The sequence below is a fragment of the Electrona antarctica genome (assembly GCF_951216825.1).
Source record: "Electrona antarctica genome assembly, chromosome: 10".
Taxonomy (NCBI): domain Eukaryota; kingdom Metazoa; phylum Chordata; class Actinopteri; order Myctophiformes; family Myctophidae; genus Electrona; species Electrona antarctica.
Window position 1 is genome coordinate 50,163,445 of NC_136791.1, and position 13,662 is coordinate 50,177,106.

The window sequence follows — 13,662 nt, forward strand, 5'->3', positions numbered from 1 at the left end:
CCCTACTATAAAGTGTGATGACCATATAAGGAGTACCTCCCTGTCCCCAGTGAGCCCCTGGGGTCAAAAAACCCTAGTTTCGGTTTGGGCTTTGGGTGGCAAAGCCTTCATCCAATCAGGATGAGAGGGGCCTTCCTCTAATCATGATCAAGTGGGGCGGGCATTGGTGCACGTGCTGTTGGTCTATTGTACTTCCCCCACTGTAGAGCGTGTGCATGTGCACATCTTGTTACCGGGTGGACCGTTTTTTTTCCCCAAATCACTGAATGCTCCTTTAAGTATCAGAAAAGGCATTACACAATGGCAGTACATTCTTGGTACCTGGTAGTGGTATCTACTGTGTGAGAGAGATGCCAGAGTTTAGGGCAGGGGTGCCCAAAAGATAGATCACAAAGGCTGTGCAGGCCCAGGCGGTGGCGTAACCGTCTGGGCACCCGACTGGTAATCCAGTCGCAGTGTGCCGCGGGTTCGACTCCCGAGCCCGACACGGCCTTTACTGCATGTCTTCCCCCATCTCTCTCCCGTTTCCTGTCAGCCTACTGTCTGTCCCTTCAAAAACCAATAAAAGGCGTGAGCCGCAAAAAAAATATCTTTAAAAAAAAAACAAAGGCTGTGCAGGTAGACCACATCACATGCTCCTAAAATTTTTATAATTTAACTATAAAAAAAAGTGTGTTGGGCACAAACGTTCGTTTGTTTGTCATGTTTATTTCGAATAATGCCAATAAAACAGAAACAATTCCTTGCATTTCGCATCACAAAGAAAAACAATTAAAATAAATAGTTAAAATATAGCAAGAAGAAATAAAAGGAAAAATAAAAAGACAAAGAAAGAAAGAAATCTAAGCATATGCGAAAAGGAGTGAGAAAAAGTAAGTAGCATTACAAATTTAAATACACAAATACAGGGCCGGCACCCTGGGTGTGTTCCTGTGGGTCTGGAAGTTTCGGGGGACCCCCTGGGGACGCCCACACGGAGTTGCACCACTTACTTCACATGGGTGTGATTTTTAACTATTTTCAGCAATGGGAAAATATTTTGGGGGGGTAGATCTTGTTGAACTGATCATTTTGAAAGTAGCTCTCAAGCCAAAAAAGTGTGGGCACCCCTGGTTTAGGGAGTCACTCTTACTGCACATGCGCTGTAAGCACCAATCGGCGCTATTATTCATTTTGTGTATTCATCAGCGATTCAGTCCTGGTACTTTATATCTTAATTATAAACCTTTCCCCCAGGAGAATTCATTCCACTGACACGTCTAATAGTCTAATAGTCTTTTTTTAAGATGAAGAAAAAAAGATTACACACAAGCACTCATGGGAAATGCACATAATTCAATTAGGGCCTTTTTTTTTTACCGCCGTCCGGCCCTCTCAGCCCAAATTAAATAAGATGAGGTTTTCTTTTTCTTTTTTCTGTTCTCCTTCTACTGTATCTAAGTGGAGAATATTCAAGCAATGGCCGGGCCGCGATCCAAGGGGGGTACTCTAATAAAAAAGCATTTTTCCCAATCAGGACAAGTGGAGAAAAGGCAGATTGTACTGGATGTTGAATGAAAAGAGAGAACAACAAACCGAAAACCGAGGCCCTCCAAAGATAAACACTCAAAGCTCTTGAGGGAGCGGGAAGGGCTGGTAAGTGTGTGTGTGAGCACATGCACATGCGACTGAACAGTATGTGTATGCACGTATGAGTGGTGAGTGTGCCCATGTGCGGGAGAGAAGGGGGGGGGGGGGGTGCCCCCCTAAAAAAAAATCTAAAATAGCAACCGCAAACCAGACAGAATGTAAATCTGCACTTTGAAAAGGACCGAAGAAAAGAGCTTTGAGGGGAAATAGAAAAACAGGTATTAATTTCAGCCCATTTACAGTTCCAGAAGCAGAGAAATTGGTCAGAGAGCATTGCAGCTCATTGAAATATGACTCCAGGTTTTATTTTCTTGAGTAATGAATCACAGGTTTTTCCAACGACCAGAGCTCAATTATATTAGAGCTCCTGAAAGCTTCATCATGCCCAGGATGAAGGAATTCAACGTGTAAGCAAAAGTCAAATAGAGCTGTTTAATTGTATCAGCATGTTTCAGTAGAACCTGGACGAAAGGGGAGGGGCTAATCTACGAGTGTAAGTCCAGCGAATGCAGCTGAATTCGACATGGAAATTGACCAAAGATTAGAGTGGCACACGACTGAGAAAAAGCCCACATAACGTTTATTTTCTGCATGTTACAGTATACTGAAATAGATATGGGTACAGTATAAATTAAAAGAAAGCTTTTCCCCACAAAGCAACTGGATTTGTAGGCCAGAGCAGAGACTCTTCCAGCACAAGAATATCTTGTTGGAACAGATCTCCTCTATAAAAATAAGCACAGAATCTGTAGACCCACGGCTAAATTTGTAATCAAAATTCCACTGCTTGCAGTGGCTCCATAGCCTACTGTGCTGGACTTTGTCTTGATCGTTTCAACAGGCAGGTGTTTGCTAAACTAAATTATGTAATAAATGAACAGAGAAGATCCAACCAAATACATTTAGCTCACACATTTCACAGCAGCTTGCCGTACATCTTAACTCCATTTATAACTCAACACAATAAATGCTGGTTCCATTAACTGGCAACTATCACAAGGTAGCTAATGGTTCTTACATTTAGCTCACAACTTAAGGAGCATTCAGTGATTTGAGTGATTTGGAAAACCACCCAGTCCGCCCCGGTAACAAAATGTGCACATGCACGCTCTACAGTGGGGTGAAGTGCAACAGGCCAACAGCATGTGCATCAAGGCCCGCCCCCACTCGATCATGATTGGAGGAAGGCCCCTCTCATCCTGATTGGATGAAGGCTTTGCCACCCGCCACCAAAACTGTTTTTTTTTTTACCCCAGGGGCTCACTGGGGACAGGGAGGAACTCCTTATATGGTCAGCACTCTATAGTAGGGAGGATTATCCAGAAAAAAAGGAAAAATAAGTGATATTTAGATTAAGTCAAATCACTGAATATACCTTTAAGGCACCGAAAGATGTATGACAGGTAGGCAGTAGTCTAATGAATAACCCACCCACCCCATAAAATAGCAATTACCAAAGTATGGTCAAATTTAGGGTAGCTAAATAACATTGAAAGAAAATATTTAGTGTTGCATGAATTCCATCACCATAATGTTGACAAAAGCATTAATGTAACAACTTTTGAAAATGTCTAATAATGCAAACAAAAACGTTAAACATTAACAATGGAGGCAAGGCCTCCTCTGGTGGTGGTTCTATGCACTAAAGGCATAGGTCAAAGCCAGAAGAGTTAAATTGGCATGTTGCGTGTGCTGCACTTAGCAGCCTAATACACCCCATTGAAATACCATTGTACACATCTGCTCCACTCATTTTTACAATCGCTAGAAGATGCATATCATAGTGACTGCCTGCATGACTGCTTGACCTAAATTTACCGTTTGATGACCCCAGTTAGTGGTGGGTACTAGGGTGGGGAAAACAGCCTGTTGCAATTCAGGAAATTGTAGTTGGTAATAATTTTCCTTTAGTATGTTACTATGTTTGCAATGTAATTGTGCTGCCCTGGTCCTAAATTCACAGACACTGTTGTTATGTGCGATTTCTTGCCACGTTGCCATTGTTAGGGGAATCAAGCATTCCTCACAGTTAATGTTTAGAAGGTATTCTCGACCATTTTCCGTCTGCTAATAACAAGTCTTGTTGGGTTAGTGATGGAGATAGGCTCTTGATAACAACAAACAAATTGTGCAGTGAGATACTTTAGAAAAACCCTCTTGGAGCACGCTATCTCTGCGTGTCCTTTAATTGGTGAAGTTTAAGAACGGACAAAGGTATTAAGGATTTAACATGTATTTAATCAAATTGCATAAAGTTAAAAGTATTACAGATTGAATAATAGAATGAATATGAAATTTACTACATGAGATCTCATGGGCGTCAGAATCTATCCCTTGCAGATTTAAGTACAATCACCAAGTGACAGTTTGTGAAGTCTGGTCAAATGCTTTCCCTGCCCATTTTATGCATTAACATAAAGCCAAATAGGTGGATTCCAGATGACGATTTCCGTATGTTCCCCTGCGATGGTCAGTTTAATAACAAGTCTTGTTGGGTCTAGTGGTACTAGTAGACTCTCGGGTCAGGATAGGCCAAGGATGAAGGGGAAACTCCAACTGCTACAGTGGATCTGCTGGACGTCTGAACAACAGAGCAGTGTTCTACCACAGCATAGGGAGTGAGGAGAGGGGGAGAAGAAGGAGAAGGAGAGCGAGAAAGCCTGCAGCACATTCCCCACAAGACACTCACTTCCTGTCTGAGAGGGTCTTACTCAGCACCCAAGAGGAAGAGGAGGAAAAAGGAGGTCGGGGCCCTCACAAATGCTCTTACACTCCCTTTCATCATATGGGTTATTATGGGCATGCAGCAGATACTAAGGTATCTGCAGGTATGCTGTATCTGAGGGTTGCACGCACAGGTGTCATTTGGGGTCCCATCTCCATGGGATGGCAACTGCCACCCGCTAGTGTTGCCATTTAACCTCAAATTAAAATGATTTAACCCATTTTGACCTGATATCAGATTCTAAAAATGTCTTCTACATCCTGACAGTTTTCTGAAAAAGCTGTTTCTATGTCAGTCGTTCTTCGATTTTTAAAAAATAGCAGACCTACAAGCTCATAGCGCGCCACTCGGTGGCGCGCTATGAGCTTGTAGATCTGCTATTTTTCAATAGCTAAAGCATAACATAATGCTAACACCAAAAGGGGTTCCCGCATGACTTAACTGAATGCTTTTTTGCAGATTTATCGGATTTTAGATCAACACTGCCACTAAGTGCATCTCAATCCACGCCCATCCTACATTTGACATTGATGTGACGCGCAAATTACAGACGTGTGTACCTATTTTGGACATGTTATTGTATTATCGAACAACGAACATTTAAAAAAGGAAAAAAACTCCCACACACTTGTCTTCAAATGCAGTTAAAAGGCTTTAATGGTAAATCACAATGTTTCGGTCTATGAGACCGGTCTTCTCCTACACAACTGTCACCTTTAGGTGTGCAAGAGACTTGCTTCTTATTGAACAATGAACCTTAAAACAAATCTTTTGTTACTTTTCAAACTTAGCAAAAATAGCAGATATAAGCTCCAAACACGTTACGACGCATTGTGAGCTTGTAGATCGTCTATTTTTTAATTTGATTATGAAATAGGGATTAAGTGGTCACGTTTTTCTTTTCCCTTTCTGAAATGAGTGCATGATTAATTTGAAACATTGTCATTTTTACATTTTGCATTGTTTTTTCTGATTTCAGTTTTTCTCAGTCGCATTTCGGACTGCCTCACAAATAAGGTAATCTGAAGTTCAAATTGTTGGCCTCCAAATCAAATTGTGGATGTGAAAATGTCTTGCAGCACAAATCCTAGGGTACATGTGTTTGGTCCGACGATTCATTGATCCGATACCCCTAACCCCTAACCTAACCATAACCGCAAGCACGGGAGCAGGCGCTAGTCCGAGGTGCGGACGCATATCGAACCAATGCTCCGTCGGACCATAGTATGCCTCCCCAAATCCTAAGCAAAAGAAGCTCCCTACCAACTTGCGCACATTTCTACACTGAAATATTATGGTGCCACCATGTCTCGTTTGTTACAAATTTTTCTCACCAGTGGGTATGTTTTATCTCTGCTTATGCTCAGACTTATGGTCCAACATTTATGAATGCCTCAATACCTGGGGCAAGTGAAAAAAATGACACAGGAATACAACCAGTAGCAACTAGCAAGCTATCATGCGAGGAGAGGACACTGCTTCAACATCACTATAATCATTTCCAATTAAAGTGTGCACCTGTATGTCTGTATGCGCAGCACACTACAGAGCTTAATTGGTTTGACCTAGTTTACGGGACCATCAATTTAGTCCAAAGTGTGCTGCACTGCACAAAGCAAAACATATTTGAGGAAAACGTATTGCATGCAGGCAGATAGGTACAGATAGTTTGTTTAGGATAAAATACTTGACTTAATGACATGTTTCCTGCTTTCAGACTTCTGAATTACCAGCCAGTGTTTTATTAAACACATCCATCCGTTTTGGTTTAGCTTGTGAGGGCTTCTACATTACTACATAAATGTCAATCCGCTGATAATATCAGGGGCCACATGCACAAATCTGCATTGTTATGCCCAAACCGCACCAATGCAACTCGTTGCAACTCCTTTCAACAAAACAGTTTTAAGGACATGTCACACCAATGCAACTCCTTCCATTGGGGATAATGTTTTAATGCAACTACACCAAGGAGTTGCATGGCGAATCATATGGTGCGGTTTGGGTTTGGGCCTTAGGCAAAATAAATTCCGTTGACATCAGTACATGTTATGTTTGTGACGTCCAGTCTCCACTCTCCATATATGGGCATGTTGACTTGTTTGTGATGTCTACAGCCTTGCACAGTTACGGATATTGAGTGGTCTAGCATCGTCTATTTGACTGAAAACACTGGCACTCTATATTGAAAATGCTTAAGCCTAAATAACACCTCTGTGAAAGTTGCTTTTTGCCAGCTGCCTTGGGGAACTAGTTTTTTCTGGTACAGTACAAAGCTAGCCAACAATAGTCTGTGGTATTGAAACAGGAAAATAAATCACTTAAATGAAAAAAAGAAGGAAAAAAAAGAAAAAAGATTCACTTAACCTAATTGTAGGTTATTGCAGCAGTTAGTCAGCAAACATGTTGTTGGGAAATACTGTATACTCACACAGGCCCACCAGGAGGCTACACAAATTGTCAAAATGTATTCTGTGAACAGGGACACCTTTGACCAAAGGTTTAGCCACTCCAAATCAACCCTTATAAAATACGTAATGTGTGCTTAAAATCCATGGAAACGGCACGCACGCACACGGCCACGGCCACACGGCCGCACACACACACACACGGCCGCACACACGGCCACACACGGCCACACACACACACACACACACACACACACACACACACACACACACACACACACACACACACACACACACACACACACACACACACACACACACACACACACACACACACACACACACACACACACACACACACACACACACACACACACACACACACACTTTTTCCCACATCAGCCTCAATCTCAAGTTCTTTTACTGTGCAGTGTACACATAAAGCTCTTTCAGGCTTGCTTGCATGAGCCAAGGTCTCCAAGCCGTAGAATTAAGAATTCTATTCTACTGTGCCAACAGTACAACAGTAAACTTAGCACAATGTCAGGGCTGCACAATTTTGTTGTCACCTTATAAACATTGATCTAAGCTTAGAAGCCTTGATTTCACTTGTAGTGAAGAATACTAGTGATTGTAAAGGCATCTAATCACCTAATCAAATAATTTAATAATTTCCATTCGCCTCTGATGCAAACAATGCCAGAGAACTGGGAGGGAAATCATGTCTGATCCAAACAAGATTTTGAGTGGAACTTCCTTCTGATGCGGTGTAAGTACTAAAGAGTCACACATGACATCTATTATAGTCACCATTTGCTTTTGTAAACTTTACAGCTCATGTTCTCTCCGATCTCTATAATCCCAACAAGTTAAAAAAAAAAAAACAGTTCAAACTTTTGCAGGAAAGAGCAAAGGTTTTCGCCAATAGCAGACCAATATCTCACAAGCTGTACAAGCAGATATATTCACTTGCAGGATTACATTTCTTTAGTCCAGACATTTTCCATCTTTCACATGGAATCCTTTGATCTGTGATTCATATTATGAGAAAGTGTGCACAGCAAAACAGACAAGAACTAATCTGTCACCTTGCCTTGAATGCCTCATCACAGTTTCCTGGATAATTTGCTTAAATAATGGGTCTTAAAAAAGGTAGCTATGAAACATATTTCAACAAAGCCAGGGCTTTTATGACTTTCCAATTACATTATTCATAATGTTTATGTCTGCCTTTGCAAAAAAAAAGAAAAAAAGAAATACTTTACACAGTTTATTCTGGAGGTTCACCTTAAAGATGGAGTGCCACATTTTTTGTATTTTTCCAGTTTTTCATGTGTCTATGAGGTGACAGTACTTCATTAGACACTTTTTATGTGCAATGGTGTATTAACTTTGTATTTAGGGTTTCTTCCTGGAGGCTGAACCCTTGACAGTCAAACGTGCCAATAAAAAAAACAGTAATATAGTGACATCACATTATCAGCCCCTCCCCTAACCCCTCCCCCTTTATCATACAACTACAGCTGTGGGTGCGGCTTCAGTTCAGGTGGATCACCACCCATCAGGCAAACCAGGCATACTTAATGAACTGGTGGGGGTGCCCACATAAAAAACACATTTTAACAAATACCGCACAATTAAATTCGTCCTCCTTATACAATGAATACAAGACCTGATGATCATGTTTTAGGGTGTAAAAAAAACATGGCACTCCATCTTTAAAGTGTGCTCTACTGCATGCATGATTACATAGCATCTGAAAACAGGGGAAAGGGAGGGCAGCCATTGTTGTTTTTGAAGCGATTTCACCATCACCACCCCTTGGCCTTTTACCGGAGGTCAAGGTTACTCAATTTTCCAAGGCAGAGGGCCAGCGATACCGTCACAGACAATAAAATATAAAATACAAATATACTGTAGTTCCCACACAATGATTTCACTATGGACTTAACACACATTGGCTTTCAGGACATGACGTCCCACATCCAAATCCATGTCTTATCCAGTAAAAACACAGCCAGATGTTGCAGCAATGACTTGACAGCAGCCAATAAGAACATTGTGCATGAATCATAGCCACCAATGAAATGTGTGTGTGTGTGTGTGTGTGTGTGTGTGTGTGTGTGTGTGTGTGTGTGTGTGTGTGTGTGTGTGTGTACTGCAGCCCAACAGTTAATCAAACTAATCGATTTAATCAATTATGAAAAATAATGAATTTAAATAAAATAACGTAATTGCCAAACATTAAAAAAAATATATATAAGAAAATATATAAAATTGCTAAAATGTAAGCTCAATCACATCCCAATGCAATGTGTCGAGGTTGTTATCACTAATTTTATGCAACAAATGCAAGTATAAAATAGGGTTTAAGACAAGTGCATACTCTGAAATAAATTATAATAAAATGTATTTAAAAAATATTCAAAATGGTCCATGTCAAATTATTGATGTATAAAAATTAAAAAATAATCTGTAGAGAATAATCGATAATTGCAACCCGGCAAGAGAACAGCTATAAGTGAGGAGAAGAACACATCCAGTCGACACCAGGGTCAAACTGGACTCAATATTCAAGGTTGAATAGAATTTAAATGGTGGCTATATGGCTAGGTTTGGGTAATCGTGAATTCAAAGTGAGAAAAAGGTACACATGCTAGGACCACACCGAGTTGCTGTTTCTAGGAACTTATAAAAGCTGAAAGGGATGCAATCAGACACATTCTGGAACCTTCCAGAAGACTAGGGGTCAAGGGTGGAAGCAGTTTCACGGTTGAGATTGTGTGTTCTCTCACCCTGAACCTAGGACTGACCAGAAAGGCCAGGTGTCAGGAGAACACGGCAGCAACTTCTGCTCCACGCTCCAGTTGAAATGTCAACATGAAAACAACGTCAGCCATGAGCTCATAAAGCCACCATCAGGAAACAAGATGTTTAAGAGATGGAAGACCAAACTAAACAAACTGTTGCTCAAACCAACCCCAAAAAGTGCATTTTGGATAGGAAATATAAATGAGCATGCCTGCCCCCCCCCCACACCGTGCGCGCGCACACACACACACACACACACACACACACACACACACGCACAGTGACGTGGCGCATGGTATGTCCGGGAGACTTGGTTTTAGGGCCGGTCTCTGGTTAAGTTGTTTTCCTGGAAGAGGCAGAGATGACATGGAGCTTTGAGGAATGTACTGAGAAACGAGGCAGCACCGGGCCCACAACCAGGACATGCTCAAGGGGAACTCTATATTGGTGTGTGTGTGTGTGTGTGTGTGTGTGTGTGTGTGTGTGTGTGTGTGTGTGTGTGTGTGTGTGTGTGTGTGTGTGAGTGAGAGAGAGAGAGGGGGGGGGGGGGGTTAACGTACAATCCAGCTGCAAGCTGAAGAGAATCTGAAAGGAAAACTTTCTAGTAGCTCGGACACCGTTTCTGTAGTCATCAATGAGTAAATCGCCCATATACGTTGGCCTACATCTGGGGGCTATCATGCGCTTTACACATAAACGTGGTCATAGGACCTCGAGCAAGATACCGTAGTTGAGCCAATCTAATCAACACGGTTTTGTAATAGTGTTGACAATGATGGAAAATTTGAGCGAGAACTGGGCCCTATTCTCTCTTTAATGGACAGGAAACAGCCTATCTACAAAGAAGTGATGTGGCAACTTGTTTTCTTTGTAGACTCATTTAAAGATTTGATATCCTGCTTGTTTCATCATATCTTCATAAGTTACAGATAGTTCATGTTCCAGCCAGGGCCGGTTTAGCTGCCCCTACAGCTGATGGAGACTCACTGTTTTCCTGTGGGATTGATAAAGAATTCACCCTTACGTAACATTAAAATATCCTCTTTGCGCTCTGATGTTTTGTGGTATCTGATAAATGACCTCAATGTCTTACAAGGGACCCTTCCTTGGAGACTTCCTGGTCTCTCTTTTCAAGTCTGACATCATTTTTGTTTAACTGTTCACCGTAACATGCGTGTGAGGGAAGAGATATGTGTGAGGAAAAGAAACACAGCTTTATCTCCACCTCAAAATGTGGAACAAAACAAAAGATAGACTCAACAAGTAGAGTTGCACATACAGTACATTGAGTAATAACTGGGTTATTAACAGATTGACCCATCTTTTGGACAAAGAACCCCGACACGCTTAGTATTGGCTCAAACTGGGTGTTTGCAGCAATTATATACATTATCTAAATAAACAAACAAACAAACAAATAAATAAATAAATAAAACTATCTAGCCATATCAGTGCTGTGACCTTGTTGGGTCACAGCAAATATAAATGAGGTAACCTCATAGGGGTAACCTGGCAGGTTTTGTTACTCTCACTCACAGTTTAAGTAGCTCCCCCTTTCGGACAACTCAAGTTACTACCTCGCCACCTCAGATGATGCATGCTGGTTCAAACTACTATGGCTTTGATTGACCCCGTCAGTCCATCCAACATTCAATCTCAATTCAGCGGAGCCTATAATATTATATGGATCACAAACTCTACAATGCACTCTAATAGCCATAAACGTCTCAATAAACTCGCTGTGACAGGGCATTTTAGGCGCCTAAACTAATTAGAGAGCTTAATTGAATACTCAATTGACCTAATTGGATTAGCCTACTTTTATCTCAGGCTAGTTGATTTATCATGAAACTAAACACTAAGGATAACAAGGTTGCTGCAATGCACAGCCTCAGTAAACAACTAGTACAAAATGACATGTCGACATGCATGTCGATCACGAAGTTAACTTTTTTCTTTTACTTTAAAAAAGATTATAACAGCTTCAATCGTGAAATGCTCAAATATTTACCAAGTAACATGACTTCCAGTTTCTTACGGTCCACGCGAAACCTCTCCTCGGTCCATTCGGGGTCTGGTAACGGGTGAGGTCCACTCAAGTCATCCTCGGATCCCGGGAGGGGAGAGTCAGTGCTGCGTCCGCTGTTGGAACCCTGGTCCGACTGCTGCAAGTATCCGCTCAGAGGGTCGCATTGGGCAGCCATTGCGCTGCACAGCAACCTTTCCAGTGGCCACTGCGTTTTAAAGCTTGAGTTGAGCTAAGTAAGTGTTAAACTTTTGCTAAACTTTTTAGGGTAACTTTTGTTCCGTCACTTTCCAGTGTTGGTCGTGCTCATTTCGGCGCAGTAAGACCTTCCCCAACCGTTTCTTCAAGCCCCTCTGTTTTCCCCATCGAGCAGAGCTCTAAAAATAGGCAGCCTCGCTGTCTAAGTTCTTTGCTGAGTCTTCAGAGCAGTGCACAAAGCAACTCGACTTGAGGCATACCAACCAACTCCTCGGGAAAGTTTCACGTGTCATCGTGCAAAAAAGGGGCTCCTCCCAAATCTCATTTTTTCCCCCTTAGCATCTACCTCCCCCTGGGTTCTGTCTGTGAAGGCTACAAACAATAGACCAGTGCTGGACCAGTAGCCTACTTGAGTAAAAATATTGAATAATCTATTCTATACTATAGCCTACTCCTGTCCTGGAGTCCTGCCTCCCTTTGACTCAAGTCAAAGCAAACAACTTGTACTTGAGAACTTAAGTGAAGTATATACTTGCTTTAAAAAAAAGACTTATTAATAAGTAGGCTTATGTACAAATTACAAGTAAATTAATGCATTTCTGTAGTCCTACATATATGATTTTCCATACATTTAAAATATAAATTGTGAAAAATAGCAGATCTACAAGCTCAACGCTTCACAACGAGGTTGTATTAGCCTATTGTAGTTGAGCTATTTTCACTACATTTGAAATAGATCTTAAGTGGTTAATTCATAATGTACCTTTTACCTTTCTAAAAATGTATAGTGATTACTAGTGAAGTCAAAAGTTAAAAAGTACAATAGTCTTTGAAAGTGAAGTGAAAGTCATAACTCAGAAGTATCAAAAAATACAAATAAAGTAGGCCTACAGATACAAAAAAAATGAACTTACAGTAGCTACTCCTGTAGGCCTAAATGTACTTTGTTACTGCCCACAGATGCAATAGATTACTTAGAACATTCATTGTGTTTGAGTAGAACTACATAAAGAGGTTATTGAAGTAACTTATCACAATGTTATTGGACATATTTTGTAAGTGTGGACTTATTCTTCTAATCTTTGCGACAAATACTTATTGGTTGAAGCAACTACATAACTAACACATTATTATTGTGAGGTGATTGAGCATGTAGTCCTTTTCATGATCTACCTGAATGTCACTTGGTAGCCAAACCAATTTGTTTTATTGAGGAAGTAATACACTTCCTGCAGGCGACCATGGGAAGCAATAGAATACAGGAAAGGGAAACTAACAAGTGCTCCTCACACACAGGTTCCTCAGTCCAAAGTCAATTAAACACACTCTTGATGTTCAAGCAATTTCAATTCGATTTTGGAATATTAGCTTGTTTTGGTTAATTATAAACTAAACTAAAATGAATCCTTCTAAAAATGAATCCAAACTCACTCCTTTAGCTTACATTTAACAGCCTTACTTAGGGTCTTTTGTATAATTCGCTTTTTCTGAATCTGGCATCATTGGTGGGAACTGCCATGTGACCCCGAGATTTGTTTTAATTCTAAAATGCAAGAATTGATAGCATACATGATGTACAGTATTAGAACTATCCCCCCCAATGTATTGAAACTAGTCCTGGTTGTCTTGAGGATCTTTCACATTGAAGACCTTAACAGGAGCCCTCGTACAAGGTTTCTTTGACTATGCATGCACCTCTTGGTACCACAGCACCTCAAAGGCCCTTAAAACAAGGCTCCAGACCTCCCAAAACAAACTGGTCAGGCTCCTACTTGGCCTCGCCCCCCGAACCCACCTCACCCCTTCCCACTTTGACAGGCTGGAATGGCTTAGGGTCGACGACAGAGTACAGCATCTTGCAATGG

At 41.2% G+C, this 13,662-nt stretch overlaps 1 protein-coding gene across 2 annotated transcripts in view; it reads right to left on the minus strand.

Annotated features, from left to right (window-relative positions):
- Positions 1–11,922, minus strand: part of bicc1a (BicC family RNA binding protein 1a) — a 107,896-nt gene extending 95,974 nt beyond the window's left edge. For both annotated transcript variants that reach the window (XM_079511701.1, XM_079511700.1), the window contains exon 1: positions 11,585–11,922. In XM_079511701.1, coding sequence (XP_079367827.1) covers positions 11,585–11,777 — 193 coding nt within the window. In that variant the 5' untranslated portion in view covers positions 11,778–11,922. The remainder of the gene's footprint in view (positions 1–11,584) is intronic.
- Between the last annotated feature and the right edge of the window lie 1,740 nt (positions 11,923–13,662).